The sequence below is a fragment of the Lonchura striata genome, chromosome 6 (genome assembly GCF_046129695.1).
Source record: "Lonchura striata isolate bLonStr1 chromosome 6, bLonStr1.mat, whole genome shotgun sequence".
NCBI lineage: Eukaryota > Metazoa > Chordata > Aves > Passeriformes > Estrildidae > Lonchura > Lonchura striata.
Window position 1 is genome coordinate 49,432,629 of NC_134608.1, and position 21,312 is coordinate 49,453,940.

At 36.2% G+C, this 21,312-nt stretch overlaps 1 protein-coding gene across 16 annotated transcripts in view; it reads left to right on the forward strand.

Moving 5' to 3' along the window:
- SOX6 (SRY-box transcription factor 6) overlaps nt 1–21,312 on the forward strand; it is a 371,444-nt gene that overhangs the window by 148,446 nt on the left and 201,686 nt on the right. For all 16 annotated transcript variants that reach the window (XM_077784277.1, XM_021525593.3, XM_021525597.3 and 13 more), the window contains one exon: nt 7,767–7,977. In XM_077784277.1, coding sequence (XP_077640403.1) covers nt 7,767–7,977 — 211 coding nt within the window. The remainder of the gene's footprint in view (nt 1–7,766; nt 7,978–21,312) is intronic.

A 21,312-nucleotide genomic window follows, 5' to 3' on the forward strand; every position in this document is an offset into this window, starting at 1 on the left:
CCAGGGACTGAGACTAACACAGCACCAAGTGTAATATGAATCTCCCAATGTACTGTATCACTGACATTCATATACAGTTTACAACATTCCTGCATTTTTATAAGGATTATCTGTTCTGGGATTCAGCCAATGTTATTGTAATTCACAGCAATTTTATGTGATACCTTTATGTCTCATAAATTTTTTGTTTTTATTTCAATCTTCCAAATGTTTCATCAGTGTTTACCTTAAAGAAATGCAAGTACTCTGTGCAGCAGGCTGATTTCCTGCATGCATTCCTCTGCAAATGCTAAAAGGGGAACATAAAGCATGTAATACATGTCATGTAACTATATACAGAGGAGGATTTTCATGTGCATTTGATATTGCTAAAGACAAATTTTATTTTTGTATTTACAATAGACCTACTTATAAGTTGAACAATTAAGATGACCTAATAGGGGGAAGTTGGATATATACAAAGTGGTCTGGAATATCCAAGCCACACAATCCTTGTTTTATTTGGCAACTTCTGACAAGCATGCATCACAAAATACGTGTCTTTATTTACCCAAGAGGTAAACACTGCTGATCAGCTGGGACTGATCACAATGCTTCTTCAGTTTCAGTTTAGATGAAAATGTAAGTCTAAATAATCATTTTGTAAATGGCTGTCCATTACTTTTTCCTTAATAAGAGCATTTAACCAAAGTGCAGGGCATACAGTCGCAATATTGTTGTGATTTATTACCAAACGTAAACACAGAGAGTTAGGACAGATGGTATTTGGATAATTAAGGAAATCCTTAGCATCTAACTCTTACAAAAGCACACGAGTTTATGAGTATCTTTTGTGGGTGAGCTGATTGCTATATAGATGTGATTTGTCATTGTATTTAAAAATTTTGAGATGTTTTTCTGTTCTGGAATGGAGCAAAGTGCCTGTCAATGTGTTTCAAATCACAAAGCTGAAAAATTGCAACCTTCCGAAATCTAGGTACCCAATGTTGTTTTACTTGGTTTGCTCCAACACCTGAGTAGGAAGGGAGTGCTGCAATGAAGCAATATAAAATAAAATATAATATATTTTACATAAGACAAAATGTTCCTGCCCATGCCTTCCAAACAGACAGCTGGTTTTGCAGTGGCCTCTTCATAAGACTTGAATTATATATGCCTGGTTATTATGACATCTCATTTTCAAACCTTTGATCCAAAGTTATTATATTTTTATTTTTTTTTCCTCAATTTAACATAATATTTCTTGGCTTAGAGCTTATTGTTGTGTTGATTCTTCTTGAGGTTTTTAGATCTGTATGAAAGATGGAATATAAGCCCTTTGCAGATTATAGCCAGTCTATACTTTGGTAATGAAATCAGTATAAGTTTTATCAGAGTAAATGCTGGGTTAAAGACTTGAAGCTTTATTCCATTACTTGCCATTTGCCCTCCCACTAGCATAATTTGCTGAGACTTAACAACTGATGTTCTCTCAATAGCTCATAGCAGTCATTCTCAAGCCTTGGATTTAAATAAATCTTTCTTAATAAAACTTTTGTGTTTTTTTCTTAATCAGATGAGAATTGGAAATGATCACTTAGATTTTTAATTTATTTTAATTCTATTTAATTAAATTCCTCAAAATGGGAAACCATATTTAATGTAGTGATTGGAAATGATTTTGTAAACATTTGCTTTCATTATATGTTAACTCCAGACTAGTTCCAAGTGCCAGCATGCCTCTAGTACTTGGAATCAAAACCACTCTGGATATCCAACTTTCCTGGGGTGTTTACATGTGTCCCATTCAATGCAGAGACAGATAAATATCCCTTTATAACAGAAAAGCCTCATCCACATGGAAATAAGCAATTCAGCTAACACATTTTATGTTAGTAATATTTGCTTTCAACTTCTTGGCCATTCATCCTGTGATTTCAGTTGAACTCTTACAGTTTTCTCTCTGGCTATTAAGTAGGCTTACAGTCATCAACTTTCAATCAAAGTTGATTACAGTTATTATTAAATGGCTAGCTAACACTGTGACCTTGATTTCGTACAGCCCTCAGTTTTCTTTCACAAGGTTTCCTCTTTTCTCACCTTCAGAGAGCTTCAGAGGATCCATCCTCCCTACGTGAAACATAAATGCTGCCATTAAAATCTGCAGCCCTGCACATTTCCCCCTGTTTAAGACTCCTGACACCAGAATCTAGCTCACCAGGCTGTTGGTCTGTCCTTAACCCTTAGGAGGGCACCAAACGGAGATCTGTCCCAAGCCAGATCTCCACTCGTGATTGTGCTCTCCCCAAACTGAGATGTTGCACCTCAACCCCCAAATACAGCCCCCTGTATTTTGTACCTTGGCCATTTGGAGGAAGGAGCAAGAATATTGAATTGTCTTTTTGGCCTGTAATCTCTCACCGATATAACTGTCATTTTGTGTCTGCTTGCTCTATTTTGGAAGTGAGAAGACTTCATAGAAGGTGACCAAGTTGACTCATGATTCAGCTTGCAGGTATTGCTATAAATATTGACCTCCCGATATGAAAAATACTGGATCAGCTATCAATACCTTTACTTTTGTCATTTTCAGCAGTACTCCCTCATTTATCCTGTTAAAACCAGTGGGAGCACTGATGGAAAACGAATTACTTAAACTGTTAGAATCTAAATACACAAGAAAATAGTTTTTTACACTAACAGGAAAATTATTATTATTTGCTTGATCCCTTTTCAGTAGAAACATCTAAGAACTTATAAGGATTTTCCTTTCTTTATACAGAAACTATCAGCTATCTTTTTGAAGAACATAACCCGTGTAACTTGTGAAATTTAGTGAATGCACTTGCTAAAAATTAATTTTCTCAGAGTAAGAGGCCTACTGAACTATCTTTACATATTATCTTAGTGTAACAGTTTTAAAGGAATTGTTGTGGTGTGTGAAGAAAATACCATGTGTGTAGTCACAGAGTCCCTGTCTTTATTTTCACCAAGTTGTTCTTAATTATTCAGAATTGTTCCTGCCATTACCAAAGCTGCACTTGAGCCATTCGCAGCAGCTCTAAAAGAAATGGCCACTTGTTTACACCAGGCAGTCTGGAAAGCTGATAAGACTATGGAAACTGTAGATGGACCATATATATTCCAAGAAAATTTGAGATTATTTAAAGTATACTGTCCCTCTAACATGAGAAAGGCCAAAGATGGACCCAGGAAAGTTTTTCCCATGTTGTGCTGGAACTCTTTATGCTGTTTTCCAATTGGCATATGAGAAAGGTGGAGGTTTTAGTAAAAGTATGATTTAATGCAAGGGCTGTCTATCCCTGCACGAGTCATCCACAGTCTTTTAGTGTCCATACCTTGATACTTTTGGGTTTTCTGTCTTTTGTGCATTTATTTATTTTTCTCAATTTTGTACACTTTGAACTTAATCCTTACATTTCAGTGTCTATATATGGGTATTTCAGCTGTTATAATAATAGAATTTTGTCAAAACACTAACCACAGTGGGTTGAATGATCAGTAATGAAATTTGATCTGTGCTAATGAGCTGGCAAAAAAATGTAGACAGGAAAAATGCCATTTATTTACCTTGATATGAACACCCAATCTTTCAAAAATAGACTCAATTTTGCCCCTGATGAATAGTAAGCAGCTGAAATAGTAGTCCAAAACTGAGTTTGTCTCTTCAGGTGTTGAGCAGTAAGATTTTCTGGCTTAGTCATAAAGTTTGGAACTTTAAGAATTTTTACCTGACACAGGCAAAGAGGAAAGATTAAGATAGGAAATCATTGTACATGTTGTTTTAGCATTCAGATCTGTTCTTTTTTTGCATAATAAACTGTCTTCAAATTTAATGGTTTGCCAGCTGTTAGAGACCAGTCTAGAAAGGCTTCCATTGTGGTGGACAAATATTCCTGTGGGATCCCTTATGCATTCTGGTACAGGCATAAACAGTTCTACAATTATCCAGTATTATTGTGTAAGTGGGAGGATAGTTTTATAATTCCAGCAAAACTAGAATGGGATCCTGAAGAAGCACACCCTGTCTTACATATTTTATCCATACACTAAATGTTTACTATTTATCTGATTATATTTTCCACATTTCCCCCCTTCTTACCTAGAAATCATTGAAATCTGTGAGAATAGCACGCCATAAAAAATGTATGTCTCAAAGGGAAATGTCATGTGTTGAAGACATTATTTCAAGTTTAGACTTTTAAAGTACCATCTTTACAGAAATACATGAATTTTAAACCAAAGAATCCAGGGACATATCCCTTGTCTAGTTTATCATGGAGCTACTGGATCAATTTGGGCACTAAGTTGTGTTCACATACATTAAGTGGATATTCATGTCAGTCATAATTTATTATTAATTTCCTTATTTTTATCAGTGATGCTGAGAAAAGTTGACTTGCATAGAAAATTTTCATCAGTGAAGATGAATTTCTCATTTGGATTTTGCAAAATGAAAGCACTTGAGTTGATCTTGTCTAGGCACTTCACTTGTCTTTACTTCTTCTTCCATGATCTTAGAAAATACATGAAAAAAAACCTAAATGGCATCCTTTCTTTTCTCTCTTCAGATCAAACAAAGTGGGAATTCCTCATTCTGTAAAGAGTGGCTTCAAAAAGCTTATTAAAGATAAGAGATGTATTTTTATTGATTTTTTTCCATATTCATGTTCAAACGGACCAGGTACTCCTTTCCTAACCATGAATTCATGGGTTTGTTCTATTTTAGGAAGCATGGTGGCCCTTTTCCACCTGAAAAGGACTTTCTAGGGAAAGTGCTTTGTGCATTAGAGAGAGGACCAAGAAACAATTTGCAGAGGTGATATCCCTCTTGTTTCAGACAACACACACTAGACTTTTCAGAGGATACCTGAATGTATTAGGAGGATCTCTGTCTGCTGCTCTTGAATGTCAATGCAAATTAATTTTTGATAGTCAGGTCTGCATCTGATGGATGTGATAGTTGCACTTTTGGTCTTGCAGTGGGTGAAGTGCTGGGACAGGCCTGACATGCCACAATGAGTGGTCTGCAGAAGGTTGTAAGGTCCACCATGAAAATTAAAATCCTTCATAAATTTGCTGCAACATTTACTTTGTTTTCAACAAGCTGAATGCTGCAGTAGCAACTTCACATACAGTTGAGTCAACTTTCTATAGTAAAAAAAAAAAACCATGAATATTTCCCTTGCCCCCTTATGTTTTGATCTGTCTAGTGAGGTCCATAAAACCTGCTCCATGTGCTCTAGGCCTAAATAGAACCAGAAATATTACAAATGCATTTTATTTTTATTCTACATTTTAATTATCCACAAAACTAGCAATATAGAATAGTTTATTAATTGGACAAAACCTCATACTGGCAAAGGCAGCCATGCTGCCTCACTTCCATAATTCTGCATTATTTGTCTGGTGTTTAAACTTGTCACATCTCCATTGTGGATATTGCAGTTTTTAGGGCAAGAAAAAGAAGGGTGAATGTTCTGCCTGATGGAGGCAGGACTAGGGAGTCTTTCAGTACAGCAAAGGAACATTGTGCTGGACCATGTATGTTTCCAGATGGGGAACAGGAGAGGTTATCAGGAGGAAGAACATTCCATTATTCTTACTTACTCCACAGATTTGCCTTATCTTCCTGTTTCCGGCCAAAACAATAGATTTAGTGTTCCTTGCTGAGAGCATGAAAACCCCTGCATTGAGCCTGATGGATGTGCTTCATGTACTGTAAGAGGATGTTTCTTTCTTGAGAAAAAGCATCTTTAAAATAACTAAATTAATTTTGTACTGTCCTCAAAGTTGAAAGTGTCAAAGTAGGTAGTATTAATACTTCATTGGGGAAAGGGATTATAGAAATTCAGGCTTTACATCTGAAAAATATTAAAGATGGTCTTTCCATCTCCATTGTAAGAAAAATACAAAGTAGTTTTTCTTAGAAAGAGTTAAATGTATGAAAACTTTCCATTTTAAAGGCAGCTAAATAAGTTAATCTCTGTACCTGGTCTAAGATACTGTACTCTGTGATGTTTAATTCTTCAGTGAATAGAAATTGATGGAGTGAAAAATTATTTAATGTTTATTTGCTAAAAATACAAAGATAAAAATTTTATTCCATGTCATCTCTCTTTCTGTTTGTGCTGCAAAACCTCTGTCACTCCTACTGTGTTGATGAGGGGCTGCTACCAGTGGGATGAGATAGAGTGTCCTCTAATTTCCTGTTTTAGTGAATAAATACATTTGCAACACCCCTAGTAAATGCTGCCTCCTTCTCCAGTGATGATAGCAGTGCTGTGCTGATCAGACTGCTGTGCTTGAGGATGATGTGTCACCACCTCCTCCTGCACAGTCCCCAGCCCCAAGTCACCCAGCTTGCTCATTGTTGGTCTTGCACCTCCTGTTACATTGCACAGCTACTTCTTAATCTGTTCCAGATTGAAGCAAAGATTTGTGTCTTGTGGTGTTGCTGATGGTTAACGCTTTCTAGCCTTTCTTCAGTGCTCTGAAGATGGGTAATTTCAGCTCATAAAGTAGCAGGAAGATTATTGTTATGAGAATGTTTTTTGACAAGATTATTAATTAGCTTTTTGATATTTAAATCTATTGCCACTATAATTGCTCTTAAATTTTAAACAAAGTATGTTTCATGGAATCTGATATGCACACTGACATTTCTAGGCATGCCATAAAGAAACATAAAATCAGTAGTTTTTTTCTCCAAATATTTAACACTCCTAGCCTGGCATTATTAAAAATTAAAATAGAAGAGTAATTTTGGAAAGGGAAGTGTGTGAAAAATTCTTGTGGTTGAGTTTTTTAGGACAAATCCAAGAACAACTTCTCTTTTTAGCTGGAATTGTGAAGGCAGAGATGCAGTAAATGTTGCAAGAATGACTGGGAGAATGACAAGTCTGAGCCAGAGAAGTTCAGGAAAGGCTTCCCTTTTGGGTGGTATCACAAAATTGAGGAGAACTGTCATTAATCATTGCTTTTTGATGCCTTTTTTAAAATTTTTGCTCAAATAATCATTATCTATTGACAAACTAGAGGAAACCTTTTTACTTCTATGTTTTTGACTATATAACACCTGATACATGTGGTCTTGATACCTATGTATTGGCATACATGATTTGTTTTGCCATAACTTCATTTCCTTGCTCATTCTTGCCTATGTTGGCCTGAAAATTAAATCTCCTTTTGTTTATTAGAAGAATTGTAGCATTCATTCTGTAAGAAAAATTTAAATTTAATTTCAAGGGCAGTGAATGTGCATGGATACACACGTACCATTAACTTTGTTTAAGTCTAATGTAGATTCCTTCCTCCTCGGTCACTGTTGACCTAACACTTTCTCTAGTTTTAAAGTTATGCTGTTTTTCATTAGCTGAGGATTTACCCAGGAATAATTTGTCCTTGCTTGTGCTTTCTTCCTTAGTGCTACATATGTTGTCCTTATTTAAGGAACTAAAGAAAACTGTAAAAACCTAACACATCCATTGTTAAAAAGTGTTGAAGTGGTTTTTTTCTGATGAGGGATATTCTTGATGAAGATTATTTCAGGCATGAAGTGTGAATGTTAGAAACATGGAGAGCACTGGACTTAGGGACAAAAGCACTGAAACAAAGAAATTCAGATGGTAACGCTCAGTTTATAAACTGAAGGATAAATGTAGGCTTGTTAGTATCGCAAATAACGCTTTCAGCTTTTGCTTGCCTGAGATCCTTCTGCCACGAGAGAAGAGCCCATGTTTTGACATTGTTTTGTTTCTTTGCAGGAGTCAGAGAGTAATAAGTTATGTTCCCTATATTCCTTCCGAAATACCTCTACCTCACCAAACAAGCCCGACGAAGGAGGTCGTGACCGCAGCGAGCTAATGACCAGTGTTAACTTTGGAACGCCGGAGCGTCGCAAGGGAAGCCTAGCAGATGTGGTGGACACACTGAAGCAGAAGAAACTAGAAGAAATGACCAGGACCGAGCAAGAAGGTATGTGTTGGATAAGATTGATGCAGTTTCTCCACCCTCCCAATCCTGTAATTTTTATGGCATAAAGGATGTGTTGTGTATCAAGGGCCATAAAACTCTGTAATTGGCAAAGGCTAGGATAAAGTTAATCACAGGTTTCTATGGCAATGGTAGTTTGAGATCCATTAGGGATTTTAGACAAATATACCAGCTTTTAAAAACTTTTAAAATTATCTTGGTTGTGAGTAAAAGTAAGAATGCTGGATTTAGTGAAAACTCAACTCTCAATTGAAAGGTTATGATGAATACTTAACCTGCTGTGGACTTGTGAGGGATATTCTTCAGTTGTATTGGTTCTCTTCCTTTTAAAAGACAAATATTTATTTTTAACAATAAGAATGAATAAAACATGAGCTGGTTTGTTTTGCCTTAAAAATTCTCATCTTTCATCACTTTAATAACCTAGCATCTGTAACTAGGAGAATGGGAAACAGTTTTAAGTGTAAAAGTACATAGTTCTGACCTATATAGCTAGAATTACAGAGGAAGAAATATCTTTTTTTTTTTTTTACAGTCTCCTCAGATATTGTTACAAGTATTAAAACAGAGATAAAAATGAGGACAAATCTTTGAGTGCTAAGGCAGTTTATGTAGCCAGCCCTTATTCAGATACTTTCATTAATTTTGCGAAGATTTTGGGCCACGGGAGAAAACAAACGGAATTGGAGAGTGAGTTTGTCAGTGTATGTCAGGGCCCACCACAAAAATTTCTCCCCTTGGTAAGTAGAATGAAGGCTTACTTGGTTCAGCAACAATGCCTTTTAATCTGTGAGCTCATACGTGAGTTTGAATCAGGGAAGTTGTTAGTGCAGGAGGCTCTGAAATAGAAAAACAGGTGCAGAGGCATCTGTGTGGATTCTCTTAGATATTTTACCAGTTCAGTTTTGTGGCATTAAAAATAACCCAGGAAGAATATTTATAATGTAGTAGAGCCAAAATACAGTAGAACTTTGTGATTCTTTTTTTCTTTGAAATATGAATGAGTTCAGAATTATTTTGCCTCCTCAATTTCATTATATTGTCACGGTGCACTTCAAACACTTCAGTTTAAGTTCTCTTGGCCTCATGTGGCAGTGCAGATTTCAATTAAAATTGAAGCTGATACAATAATATGTTTAAATATGGGATAAAATCATGTAGTGATGGAAGTAGGATTCCAAATTTCTTGGCACAATTGTTAAATGCCAGTGTGTTCTATAGGTGTCCTTTCTGAAGCTGGTGAAACATCTCTAAAGAGAGAATGTCCCAGATTCTTTACTACCATCTGTCTGTTTTCAGCTGTAAAGATCACTCTTTTAAAAATTGCTTTCTTAGATTTGGTGGTTAGGCTAGGAAAACTATTTTAAATATTACTTTGGCAAAGTTGTTTTCTGCAGTCAGTAGCAGTCGTTCGACACCCCATGCTAATCAAAGGTCTTGGCTCGTACTTTCTGCGGGAGTGCTTGAGTTGCTGTTGGTTATATTGACACCACAAGGCTCTTCCAGGAGTGTACTGGATGGTGTGCTAATAAAAATGTGCATCAAAAAGTTTAAACATAGTATCTGTAGGGATTCGAGCATTTCATAGCTTATTTTTGTATGGGTTCTCAAGAATTTTCTGTGCTTCCCCTGTATTGGTATATACTGGTTGTTTTAAGAGTGCAGAGCAGAGAGATCCCTCTAAGTCAGAGCCTTCTACATGCTATGTGTTCTCATCAGCTGAAATAAAGGTAATTTTTGATCCATAAAATAATCTTGCCTTTTATGGATCACATTAGAATGGAAAGCTATTCTAAAGTCTGCCTGTAAGTTCAAAGGTATTTGACTGTATCTTCGTGTTTAGGTTAGGTTTAGATTAGATATTAGGAGACAATTCTTTGCTGGGAGGGTGGTGAGGCTCTGGCAAAGGTTGCCCGGAGAAGTTGTGGACACCTCTCCCTGGAAGTGTTTAAGGTCAGGTTGGATGGAGCTCTGAGCAACCTGGTTTGATGAAAAGTCTCTGCCTACAGCACTGGGGCTGGAATTAGATCATCTTTAAGATCTCTTCCAGGCCAGGCCATTCTGTGATGATTTTATGGTTCTGCATTAAGTTCTTTTCCATTCATCCACCATTTTCTGCTGGAAAAAAGTTACTTATGTTTTACAGAAAATAATTAATGAACATATGACTGGTACCATATAAACTAATGCAGAAAAATAATTAATAGAAAGATTGGAAATTCTTCAGGACTTTGCACTTAGGAAGTTCAATGTTTCTAAACATCTGTGTGGGCCAGGAATATCAAAATTCTTAGAACAGATTTGAATACTCAATTCAGTATTCAGAAGTTTCTCTGAATTTAAAAGAAGTGCTCTCTGTACTTGTTTGATTAAAATAAAATGTTAAAAATAATTACTATTTTAAGACTGAACTTTGTTTTAGCTCTTGTGCAGTCAGTTGGAGAAATGAGGTCTGAGATTATGAAACTGTTTTGTCATCCTTTGGTGTCTTTTGAACAACTTAATTAATATCCTGATCACGCACTTACCATACATGATGCTCTTTAACATCTATCCTTTAAAATAGGTTTTCATGCAGTTCTTTTCTTAAAATGGTATCTGCAAACAATGCAATTGAGGAGCTCTTTGTGTACTAAGTCCTGCCCTGTCACAAAATTGAAAAATACCTGCTGATTTTTTTAAAAACAGGGAGAATAATATAATGGGTTTAATGAATGAAATGGAGAAAAGACATGTGTTTCTACTGTATACTGTGGTGTGGGGGCTTTAAGTCCTGCATATCTCCTTTAAAAGGATGTAATAGTTCATGTTAGTCTCATTTATAGGGATGACCTCCTTGACCACTGATGTAGCTGTGGGATTTGGGCTAACACACAGTCATATGTCAGGTTAATTGTAGAGTTAAGTGTGGAGTAAAGAACTCAAGAATTCCAGTCATCAGTTCTACCCCCCAAACCAGCACAGTGAAAAGTCTCTTTTAATATTGCTACATAGAAACTTTCTGGTCCATCTATATCATCTGAATTTGAGAAATACAGGTCGTTGGGGTCAAACACTTAAATATTTTGTGCTATGCACTCAGATATTAGGTGTCTGCTATGCTTGTATATACTCTTTGTTGTCTCTATTGTACCTCATAACACTGGAAAATAAATATATACTGGAAGACTTTATCATGTCTAAATAGATTTATTTAATCAGACTCCTTTGGCTCCTGAAAATAAGTTGTCTAATGAGAATTTCATCTGAGCAGCTGTGACTGAGGAGGTCAACAGGCATTGCCTAAGAGAATATGGCCCAGCTGGTTAAATCTGGTTGTTGTAGTGATTTAAATGGTCAAGTGCTGCTTGTAATCCAGGACCGTCTGTTTGTAAAGGGAAGAGTGAGTGCTTCAGCATAATGTACAGCTGTTTTAATCTCTCTTTAATAATAGTGCTTCAGCCAGTGTCATGTCTTGTGTATGGTGTGGGAACACGGGTGCCACACACAGGAATATACCTTAGGTATGTTTTTAGCTTTATCTGTAGCCTGAACACAGATTACCAACATTACAGGATAAATAAAATACTTTTTGACTTTGTGGTCCAGTATTTGCACTTTTTGCACTGTAAGGCACTCTCGTGTCATAATTTGTAATTATTTGGAAATGAGAAAACCAATGAGAAAATTGTAATTGGAAAATAAAAGAATGCTGCAAATATTTGGAGTTAATTTGAGTATGTAAAGACTTTGCTGACATGTGTTCTCATAAGACAGAAGAGGTCAGAAATGAACAGGTGTCTAATTTAATCAACAACATTAGACTCTAGGGCCTCTTGGATAGCTTGGGTATATCCATCTTAGTTATTCTATGAGCTGAAGGATTGTTTTACTGGCCTTTTTCTTTGGAAGTATCCTACAGCACAATCAAGTATTAAAGCTCTTCACAGCTCAAAATGAAGAGTTTCTGTTATAGAGTATGGTCTAACTGCTTCTCTCCTTTTCTATCTCCTTTAAGTAAAATACTTTTATTTTTGAATATTGCTTATGCTACTTTTGTGACACAGATTTATGGCCTGGCCTGCCCAAATTCTATGCTGAGAATTGGCTTCCAGACAACGATCCTACTGTAGCTCATCATAAGCCTCCAGGAGCAATAATTAGTAGTACACATCTTGTCTGTAGCGAGCAGAGCAGATTTCTCCCTTTCAGATCTGGAATGCTAGGTTGGCAGGTCAGCTGGCACTTCTGAGCTGGAAACTGGGCATGTCATTTCTGCTAAGTGCTAAGCCCTCATTACTCAGGGCCTGGATTCCTAATTCACTTTTGACCTTGATTCAGAGCAATGTATACAGTATCATTTTTCAACCAAGCTCAGTTCACAATTCTAGCACTAGCTTTTTCTGAAGTGCTTCCCATTCTTGTTTTCTCCTTGAAGACCATAGATGAACGTTCAGAGATCAAAGATTTCTATGTATGCATGGTGGAATAATGAACATCTATATAAAGAGTAGTATATTCATAAATTTCCATCTATTCTCTGTCATGTGCACCTGTTTGTACTCTCTCTCTATGGGGGGATATATGGGTGGATATCTATATTAAAAATTAAGGGTTCACATGTATTATTAATTCTATATGCAGTAGGGAAAATCTTGCCACATTACTCAGTAGTGGTGGTTTTTCTGATTTTTTTTCTTTTGTTATTTTTTTTTCTTTCAGCTTCATGAGTTAATAATAACTGAATACTTTCTGTAATATTTACTTAAAATAGATTAACACTCCTCTATAAAGCTTTCTATCATTCTAATAATTATATTGGAATATAATTATATTGGAATATATTTGCACACGCAAATCCACAAATTTCCTGCAAATTTGTTTGGGAAGTAAAGAAACTTAAACTTTCACATACTGTGTTTTATAATTGGACATTGGCAAACAATTTGTGTTGCCATTGTTTGTTTCTTATTTATTAATTTATTTTTAAATTATGGTTGGTTTAGGTGCTTTTTAAAGAATCTCTGTGTGTTATATTGTATTAAATGGAGAGTTTCCGTTTTTTTGTGGCTTTGTTTTATGCCTGCCTCAGCTGAGAACAGAGAGAGTTCAGACATGTGTACTTGTTTTTTTAGTATAGTTTTAAGCACTACCTTTGAGAACTTTACATGTGAGGAGTTTTCTTTGGTGGATCAGTCCTAGAAGTGAACCACTGACCATTTGTGATCAGTGAATATTCTAAAATATTTTTAAAGAATTTTTGCACAGGTTTAATTCAGGTTATCTGTCTTGTGGTATGCTAGATACCCACACTTTCCACTGATGAAGGCATGATCTTGGCTCTCCTAACACAGCTGGTGTTACAGACCCCTGTTCTTTCTTCTTCCTTTTTAAATTTTTTTTAAATGGATAAAGATATTTTGTTCAAGACTTTAAAAATGATACTGGGTTTTGGTAAGAGTATTATCCAAAGTAATCAAAAAATTTCATCAAATAATGAAATTTGCAAATGGTCACTAGCATTTCTCTTTGGATATGGAAAGCTTCTTTAAATCCTTTCATCACCTTTGAAAAACTCTGCCTTATCTGCTTGGTACCATCCTCATCATGGTTCTCTTTTCTTCTGAAGAATCACTTTTGCTAAGAAAATTCAGAATCAATTATGCATATGGTTAATTTAATACTTACCTTTTATTTGCTTTTTGTTGGAAGGCATATACAGTGGCATCTAAGAAAGGGAATTTTCCTTCTAAATTCCAGACATGCTTCCAAAATAAAAACAAAATGAGCAAAAGGCCCAAATGTCCAGAAAATAAATAGATGACTCAGACCAAGTTAAAGGAGAGATAAGAAGCACATTTTCCTAAATTGCTGTTTTCTTCCATTATTTAACTCCTTACCATATAATTAAATACAACTTATTATGTCTCTCTCTGTCTTTTTTTCTAAAATTCCAATTATCTTGGTAAAATGACTTGGTCACTTTTTCATTGCAATCTATGCTGCTGTTTTAGAAAAAATATTCTTCTATTTATAGACATCTTATAGATCATAAAATTTCTAATGCTACTTTTGTTGAAGTATACAGTGAATTCCTATCTCTAAATGTGTTACAGTAATTTTGGACCTTTTTTGGAACATTACTACAAAGGAAGGATTTTCTAGGGTGATTTTTCTTGGTAACTAAAAGATGCAACCTACTTTCCTTCTCTCCTTTGTATTTGATCTTTCTATCAGAAATTAATTCCATTAATATACTTTCATTTAATGAAATTTCAAATGCAACATACATTTAAGTTTCTTTTTTTTTTCAAAGAGATACTCTGTCTGTGTAATCATACTATGTGTGGCCATTAATATTTTGTCTCATTTTTATTTATCATTCTTACTGAAATTTAGGCATTTTTGATTATTTAGTTTTTTATATCCTTTAATTTTTCAGAATAATATTTTGTGATTAAATGATATTTTTATTTAAGAAACGGCACATCTTGCCATCTTTCCACATCATATTTGTATTTACCTGGCTGCCTGAACTACAGCCTTACCCACTGTTGTAACACTTGAGAATCTACTCACTACTCACAGATTCTGTGTGGATATAGGAATTTGAAGAATTCCTTTTCACTTTTTCACACTTTTCAGTATGTCTCATGCTACATTTGAAAACTTCACTTTTCTTGGTTTTGAAATTATCTCATGGTACACAAATGGAGAATAGCAAAGGCATGGGTATAATGGAGAATGAGATCTACATGAATAGGTGAATAGAGTAGTTGGGCCATCTGCTTTGCTAAGATGTTTTCATGTCCCCTCTTAGTTCTTATTCAGGATCACCAGCAAGGAACTGGTGAGTTTGATGGTAGCCATTTGAGAGCCTGTCAGGAAAAACCTTTATGGAGCTTCTACTTTGCTGAAGGTTCAGTTTTCAAATGCAGGTTGTTCTCTGAAGGCTTTGAACCTGTGCATATCTACAAAATTCTTGCTTTTGCTGGCAGAGTTGATCCTCATAGGGAAAGAGCCTGAAATTCAGGACTGAATACTGAATTCTAAAGATTGGAACATCCATTCTAGACTGAATTTTTTTTTTTTTTTTAGCAGGTATTTGCTTTCTCTGTTTTGAGATTCTTATATTACGTTGAAGAAACATCTTTATTCAACCTAGAACATGTGAGATGAGTAAAGTTCTTTTCATTTGAACAAATGTGCATTGACTTTCTTCTCATTTTCCCTGAACAGGACAGATTATACTGAAAAAGGCTGAAATCTTCTCTTTGCCATCATCTACTGACCATTCCAGTTCCTCTCCAGAGATGTATTTTCCAATGTCTTACCTTCAGGGATCATCTAATTTTTACTTTTTCTTTAATCCCACTGTAACCTCTCAATTCTGACATTCTCCAGTGTTAGATAAAATTTATTTTTTATTGCATGATAAATTGTTACAATGCTTCCTTTGTATATAATTTTTTGCATTATGTTCCTCTAAACTTCTGTCTCCTTTTTAGACATGGTCAAACATCTGCTATCTTTACCCTATCTGTATGTTATTAGTATTGTGAAAATATTATTCAAAAAAGCATATCTTAAAAGCCAGTTTTTCCTAGAGGCAGTAAAAAAGCAAGATCAGTATGAATAGGTACAACTGACAATGAACTCTGTGGTAGAGAGTATGAATGAGTAAATAGCTGCAAAAATATGGAAAGTTGCTTCAGTGGCGTGATCTTGGCAGCAGAAAAATAAATTCAAACTTCATTGGTTTCTGATGTTCTGTGACACAAACAGCATTATGATCTGATCATGCTTTAAAATGGAAATTGAAATATATTTTGTAGTCCTCAGGTTAATAGTAGGGACCAGACTGTGACTTCCCTTCCTAAAATGTGCTAATGTAAATAAATATAAGGATTCAGGGGAAAAAAATTGGGTTTGAACATGGTGGATCTTGTGTGCCATTGTATTTTCCAAGTTCTGGAGGGTGAATGGCCTCAGATTTCTTTGGTGATGGACTTAAATTTAAGTTGTTCTTACTTGCTTTGCCATTCCTGCTGTTTTGCAACAGGGCCTAAAAGTGCTTTAAGTGCTTGTGACTGAGGTAATGAATGAAAATATCTTCCCAGCACTGAGAGTATTGCATTAGACTGAATAGTCACCTTACTTGTAAAAGCACTATTAGAGAGGGGCAGCTGTAAGTAAGGATAATGATTTGTGTCCAGTGCTTATTTACTGAAAATTGTAAATGTATTATTTATTGAGAGCTCTCCAGACAGTGCTTGTCAGAATAAAAATGTCAACTCTAAGCAAAATGTTATAATACATAATAAAAATGCTAGGTAAACACTTTGGAGATACAGCTAATTAGATCTGCTTTTCTTAAAGAAATGACAGTAAAAATGCTTTGCAGCATATACATTTTAAATTCTGATCTATTCCTACTGATTTTTCCATACAGTATTTGGTTTAGATACCTTATCATTATTTAAAAATAATTTTGACAACTTTATTTGGTTGCCACAGGAGAGACAGAGGCACTTCCTGCCTGGCTGCATGAGGCAGCTCCATGCTCAGGCTTTCTTGTTCATCCCATGGAGAGAATAACTACTCTCACCTCTGTGTTTCAGTCTGAAACTCCACTTTGTTTGTGAGGGAAATCTGCCTCCAGTGGAAGCCACAAACAATTATTAAGATTAGTCTTCAGCCATGCTAATGAACCCTGAACAACTATTCCTAACAGGGAGCCTAAATCCATTCAGTGTCAGTGTTGCTTTGGTGTGTTATTAAATATGAGTAGGAATTAGAGAGGGAAAAAAAAGCAGCTAATTTTTTTTTCCTATTTAAAAATATTACTTCATTTAAGTTTTAATTTTTTTTTCAATTTTATTTTCCCTGAAATTTGCAAAGAGAAGAATTGGAGCTTAAAAAATTTTGGAATCTTTTTAGAGTGTTTTACAGTGTAAGGGAGGAAATTGCCTTTTGAATTTATCCTTTTTTCCAAATAACTGATCAGTTCAGCATCATAAAATTTAGGATGCCATCTTGGAAAAGAACTTTCTTGTTTTGAGTACATGAACCAACCCGAGAAAGAGCCTTATTGTGATATTTTAGTGGCAGTCTGTACTGCCCTGCACTCTGTTTGCTGCTCGTTCTGATACCTTGTGAAGGCTGACCTAGAGCAGAGCCTAGATGGAGTTAAAAAATAAAATAGGGATTTATTAAAAGGCCTCAAAGGTTCCACCTTGGGCAGCACAGGAGCCCAGCCAGGGCTGCACCCAAGGTGAACCCAAAATGGTCACAAAATGGACGATCAGCCACAGGGTCTCTCAGTTTTATAAGTTCTGCTCCATTTGCATATTGGAGTTAATTGCCCAATTATAGCTTTAGTTGATGAAGTCCCATCCTTGTTTTTCTCTTTTCAGTCCATGTTTTTTATGCTCTTGGGCCTGAAATTTGGATCATTTGTCCTTCGTCCCCAGCTAGAGAAGGAATTGTTTGGTCCACCTACTCTATGAAGAGAGCTTGCCGTCCCCTAATATGAAGCTCAGAACTACACACTAAAGCAGCATAAGACTCTGAAAAATATAAAAGCTAAAACCTGAGGCATCATTTCCACAGAATCAAGGAATCATGGGGTGGCTGAGGTGGGAAGCTGCTGCTTCTCTGCACAGGGCAGGATCACCTACAACCTATCAGGTTGTTCAGAGCCATGTCCTGTCAACTTTTGAGTATCTGCAAGGCTGTAAACTCCACAGCTTGTTCAATGTTTGCTCATCCTAATGATAAGCAAGGATTTTCTTTTGGTTCAAGGGAATTTCCTGTTTTCTTTTTTTGTTCTCTTTGCTTCTGGGCCTGTAACAGGCCACCACTGAGAAGAGCCTGGATCTGGCTTGACTCCTGCCATCAGACGTTTATATGTCATCCCCTGGAAGTTTCTCCTTTTCAGCCTAAACCTTCACAGTGATCCCAACCCCTCTTCATGTGAGAGATGCTCCAGTTACTTGGTTGCCCTGTGGCCCATTCCTGGACTCTCTCCAGTACCTCCTGTACCTTTCTTGTACTGGACACAGCACCCTAAGAGTGGTCCAAAACATGATTTATTTTAAGGCCACTAGTTCTCTACTGTAAGACTGAGCTGGTACCTTTAAAGCCAAGTGGAACTTTCTTATGATAAAGTCTGATACTTCCTGAGCTTCTTGCTCAAGCCCTGGCTGAGCCCAGTTCATCATCATAATTTCAGTTTTATCCCTGTGCCTGTGCTCTCACTTTCCTATGCATAGCACAAAGTGAAAACCAAGAATAAAAACACAATTCAGTGCTCTTAACTACATATCTCTGTGCTTCAAAAGTGTATTTTGGACTGTGAGGAATCCTCCTAATTCCTATTTGTAGCCAGGCTTCTTCCTTATTTGCTCATTGGCACATTGATCTCCAAAATGAAGCAGTTGTTAATGTGTCAAAATCCACCCTCTTCTGTCCTGCTCTAGTAACATAAAGAAGTGGTGGTGTTTTTGTAAAGTTCAGATTGTGATATTCCTGAAAAAAAAAAGTGCACCAGTCCTAGTTAAATATAGTCTTGAGGGCAAGTACTGTGTAAACATCTGCAGAGAGCTCCTGTTAGCATTGCTCTGTCCTGACTAGCAGCGCTCACTCTGTTGCAGTCTTGGGTCTGTCTTTAGCATGGGCTGCCAATCAGTAAAGCTGTGCCAAAATGTCTTGTTCTACAGCCTAGCATTTTGGAATGTATCTAATAGCTGTTTTCTTTTATTAATCATAATATATTTTTAGTTTTACTTACATAGGTGCCCAGAGTTCCCGGGCACAGTGCCCTGTGTATGAATGGCTGTTTATTTTCATCTTCCTTTTTGTTAACTGCTTTACTTAATGCTTTACATAACTATTTGCCATATTTTGACATGAAGCTATAATGCACTGCTGCCTGCTCACATTTCTTAAAGAACTTGATGTGACATCACCCTCTACGGTAAATCATGATCTCCACTGAACCTAAAAAACCCCATCTTGAATGCTCTTCTGTCTTTTATTTGTTTGAAAATGTTGAAGCAAGCAGGCTCTTTCACCCATCTGGAAGAAGCCTGAACACTACAGCTTAGAGAGCCTGCAGTGATACCAAAAACATTAAGGGCTCTGTACTGAATGTCTTAGTCTAACACCACCTTAAGAATGAATTCTGTTTGCATTTCTAGCTATGCTGTGTGTGTTACAGGATATGCATGAGGACAGGATTCAGCTCTTTCTACTCTATCTTAAAATTTACCTGCATATTCAATATTTAAAACAGCTCTGCTTCTCAGTGTAGGTCTTAGCAGTCCTTATCGTATCTTAAATATGTAACAAGCAGATTACTTTTAAATATTTACAGTGAAACAAAAACTAACACATCGGGCAGAGGTTTGTTAAAATGTCAGAAGAACTTGCCATAGTGAAAAATAAATATTGAACCAAGTTTATTCCTGAGGTGACTCTATTAATTTCAATAGAATTACTGCAGGAGTAGTTCTGGAAAAAAATCTGCCAAGATTCAGTATCATAATTTAAATATTTTTTCACAGAACTTTGAATAGCCCAGAAATAATTTTATAAGTCTGGCATGCACATGAATCACTAAGTAAAATAAGCTTCTTTTGCTTCAGCCTCTGTTTCCTCTATGGATGGTTTGTGTTTTTTAGCTGTTTAAATGGGGTTTATTGCAGCTTTGTTAATAGGTTTTGTTACATCTGCAGTTATACTTGTAATTAAAAATTTAGTTGTAGCATTGGTTCCCCTAGGTTTCAGTGTATCTGGTGTTTCCGTGGTATAATAACTAGACAAAGGATCACGTCTGTTGCCCTTTTGTGTCTGTGTATCAGGTAACACAACAGACAGTGGCCAGACATATGACCTCAAAAATCAAACCAATTTGTTAATGAACTAACAAGGCAATATAATAAGCATCTCTATTCAGTCATTTTCCCCAGCTTTCGGTTGTTCCTTAGAGGAAGGGTAGCCAGTGCTGTATCAACAAATTATTTGATGACAATAATTTGGCTGATGAGAATACAAGGAAAAAGGCCACAAGCTAATTAAAAACACTGTATATTAGGTGGCAAAACGTGGCTAATGTTTTATATCTAATTGTAAAACTGCAATTTGCAACTTTCGCTAGTTAACGATTTTTACGCCCCCCTTCCTCCTTTCCGCACAGAAAATCATTAAAAAAAGGCCAAAAAAGAGACTACAGGATTTGAAACACAGTGGCCCTGAAGTGATGGGAAAATGGCCAAGGTGTCACAGCTAATTTCTGACCCTGCTTTATGAGTTCTGCTGTTCCTTATTCCCCTTGTCAGTCTGTGAATCCCTGAGGCTGTACACACTGGCCTAACATCACTCAACTCCAGTTTTATATCCTCTTTTAATAATGTTGAGTCTATTCTGTCCAACTTTGATTCAGACAACCTGCTTGTCTTGAAAAAGTGATATATTTAATCAGTGGCTCTGTCTCCAGCATAGCTCCCACTGCGTGAGACTAGAGCCAAAGAGTAGTGCAGTGGCCTGTCACTTCTGTTTGAATAGGTAATGTGGAGCCGCTCAGCCGAAGAGACAGGAGCTGGAACTGCTTGTTAGGACACATGATCAAAAGCCACTCTCTGCTTTCTGCCAATCAAGCCTCATGTCGCCTTGTGGGGCAGACATTAAATAGATTTTTCTGCCGTACACTGTGGGCACTTTGCCAGTCTGACATGTGAACTGTTACAAAAGATACAGAGTTTCCACTTCTTGCTGGCTGCTTTTAAATATTACCAAGCCCTTGCTGTCCAAAGTAGAATATTTTAAATAATGGATTATGATAAATTTCCACTGCAATTAGGCAGTCTCCTTCCTGCTCCCAACTCTTCAAAGATATTTCGAAAAGCAAAACTGTAACTTGGTTTCTGAAAACAAACAAGCAAACAAAAAACTGTTGAATAACCCTATGGCACAATGATGTGAACATGATTATTGTCTGAGAATTATGGTGAGTTGTTGCTTTCACTTGTGTGATTTTGAATATTGTTTCTACTTTTGGTATTTTTTCATTATTTAATTAGATTTTCCTAGTTGAGATCATAGCACTCTTTTATAACTATGTTTATGGGAAGGGATAATAATTTTTTTTTTTTTTTTGTAAATGAGGTTGAATTTATTGATTGTGTTTATTGGCTGCTGGTGCAAATATAAATGTCTTAAAATGGCTCTGTAGTTGGTTTTAGTTATACTTTCCCTTGGTTTTTTCCTCTTTGTCTATTACCCTCCATAACCACCACAGCTCTTGTGCCCATGGCAACAACGCTCAGTGGTTGAGGC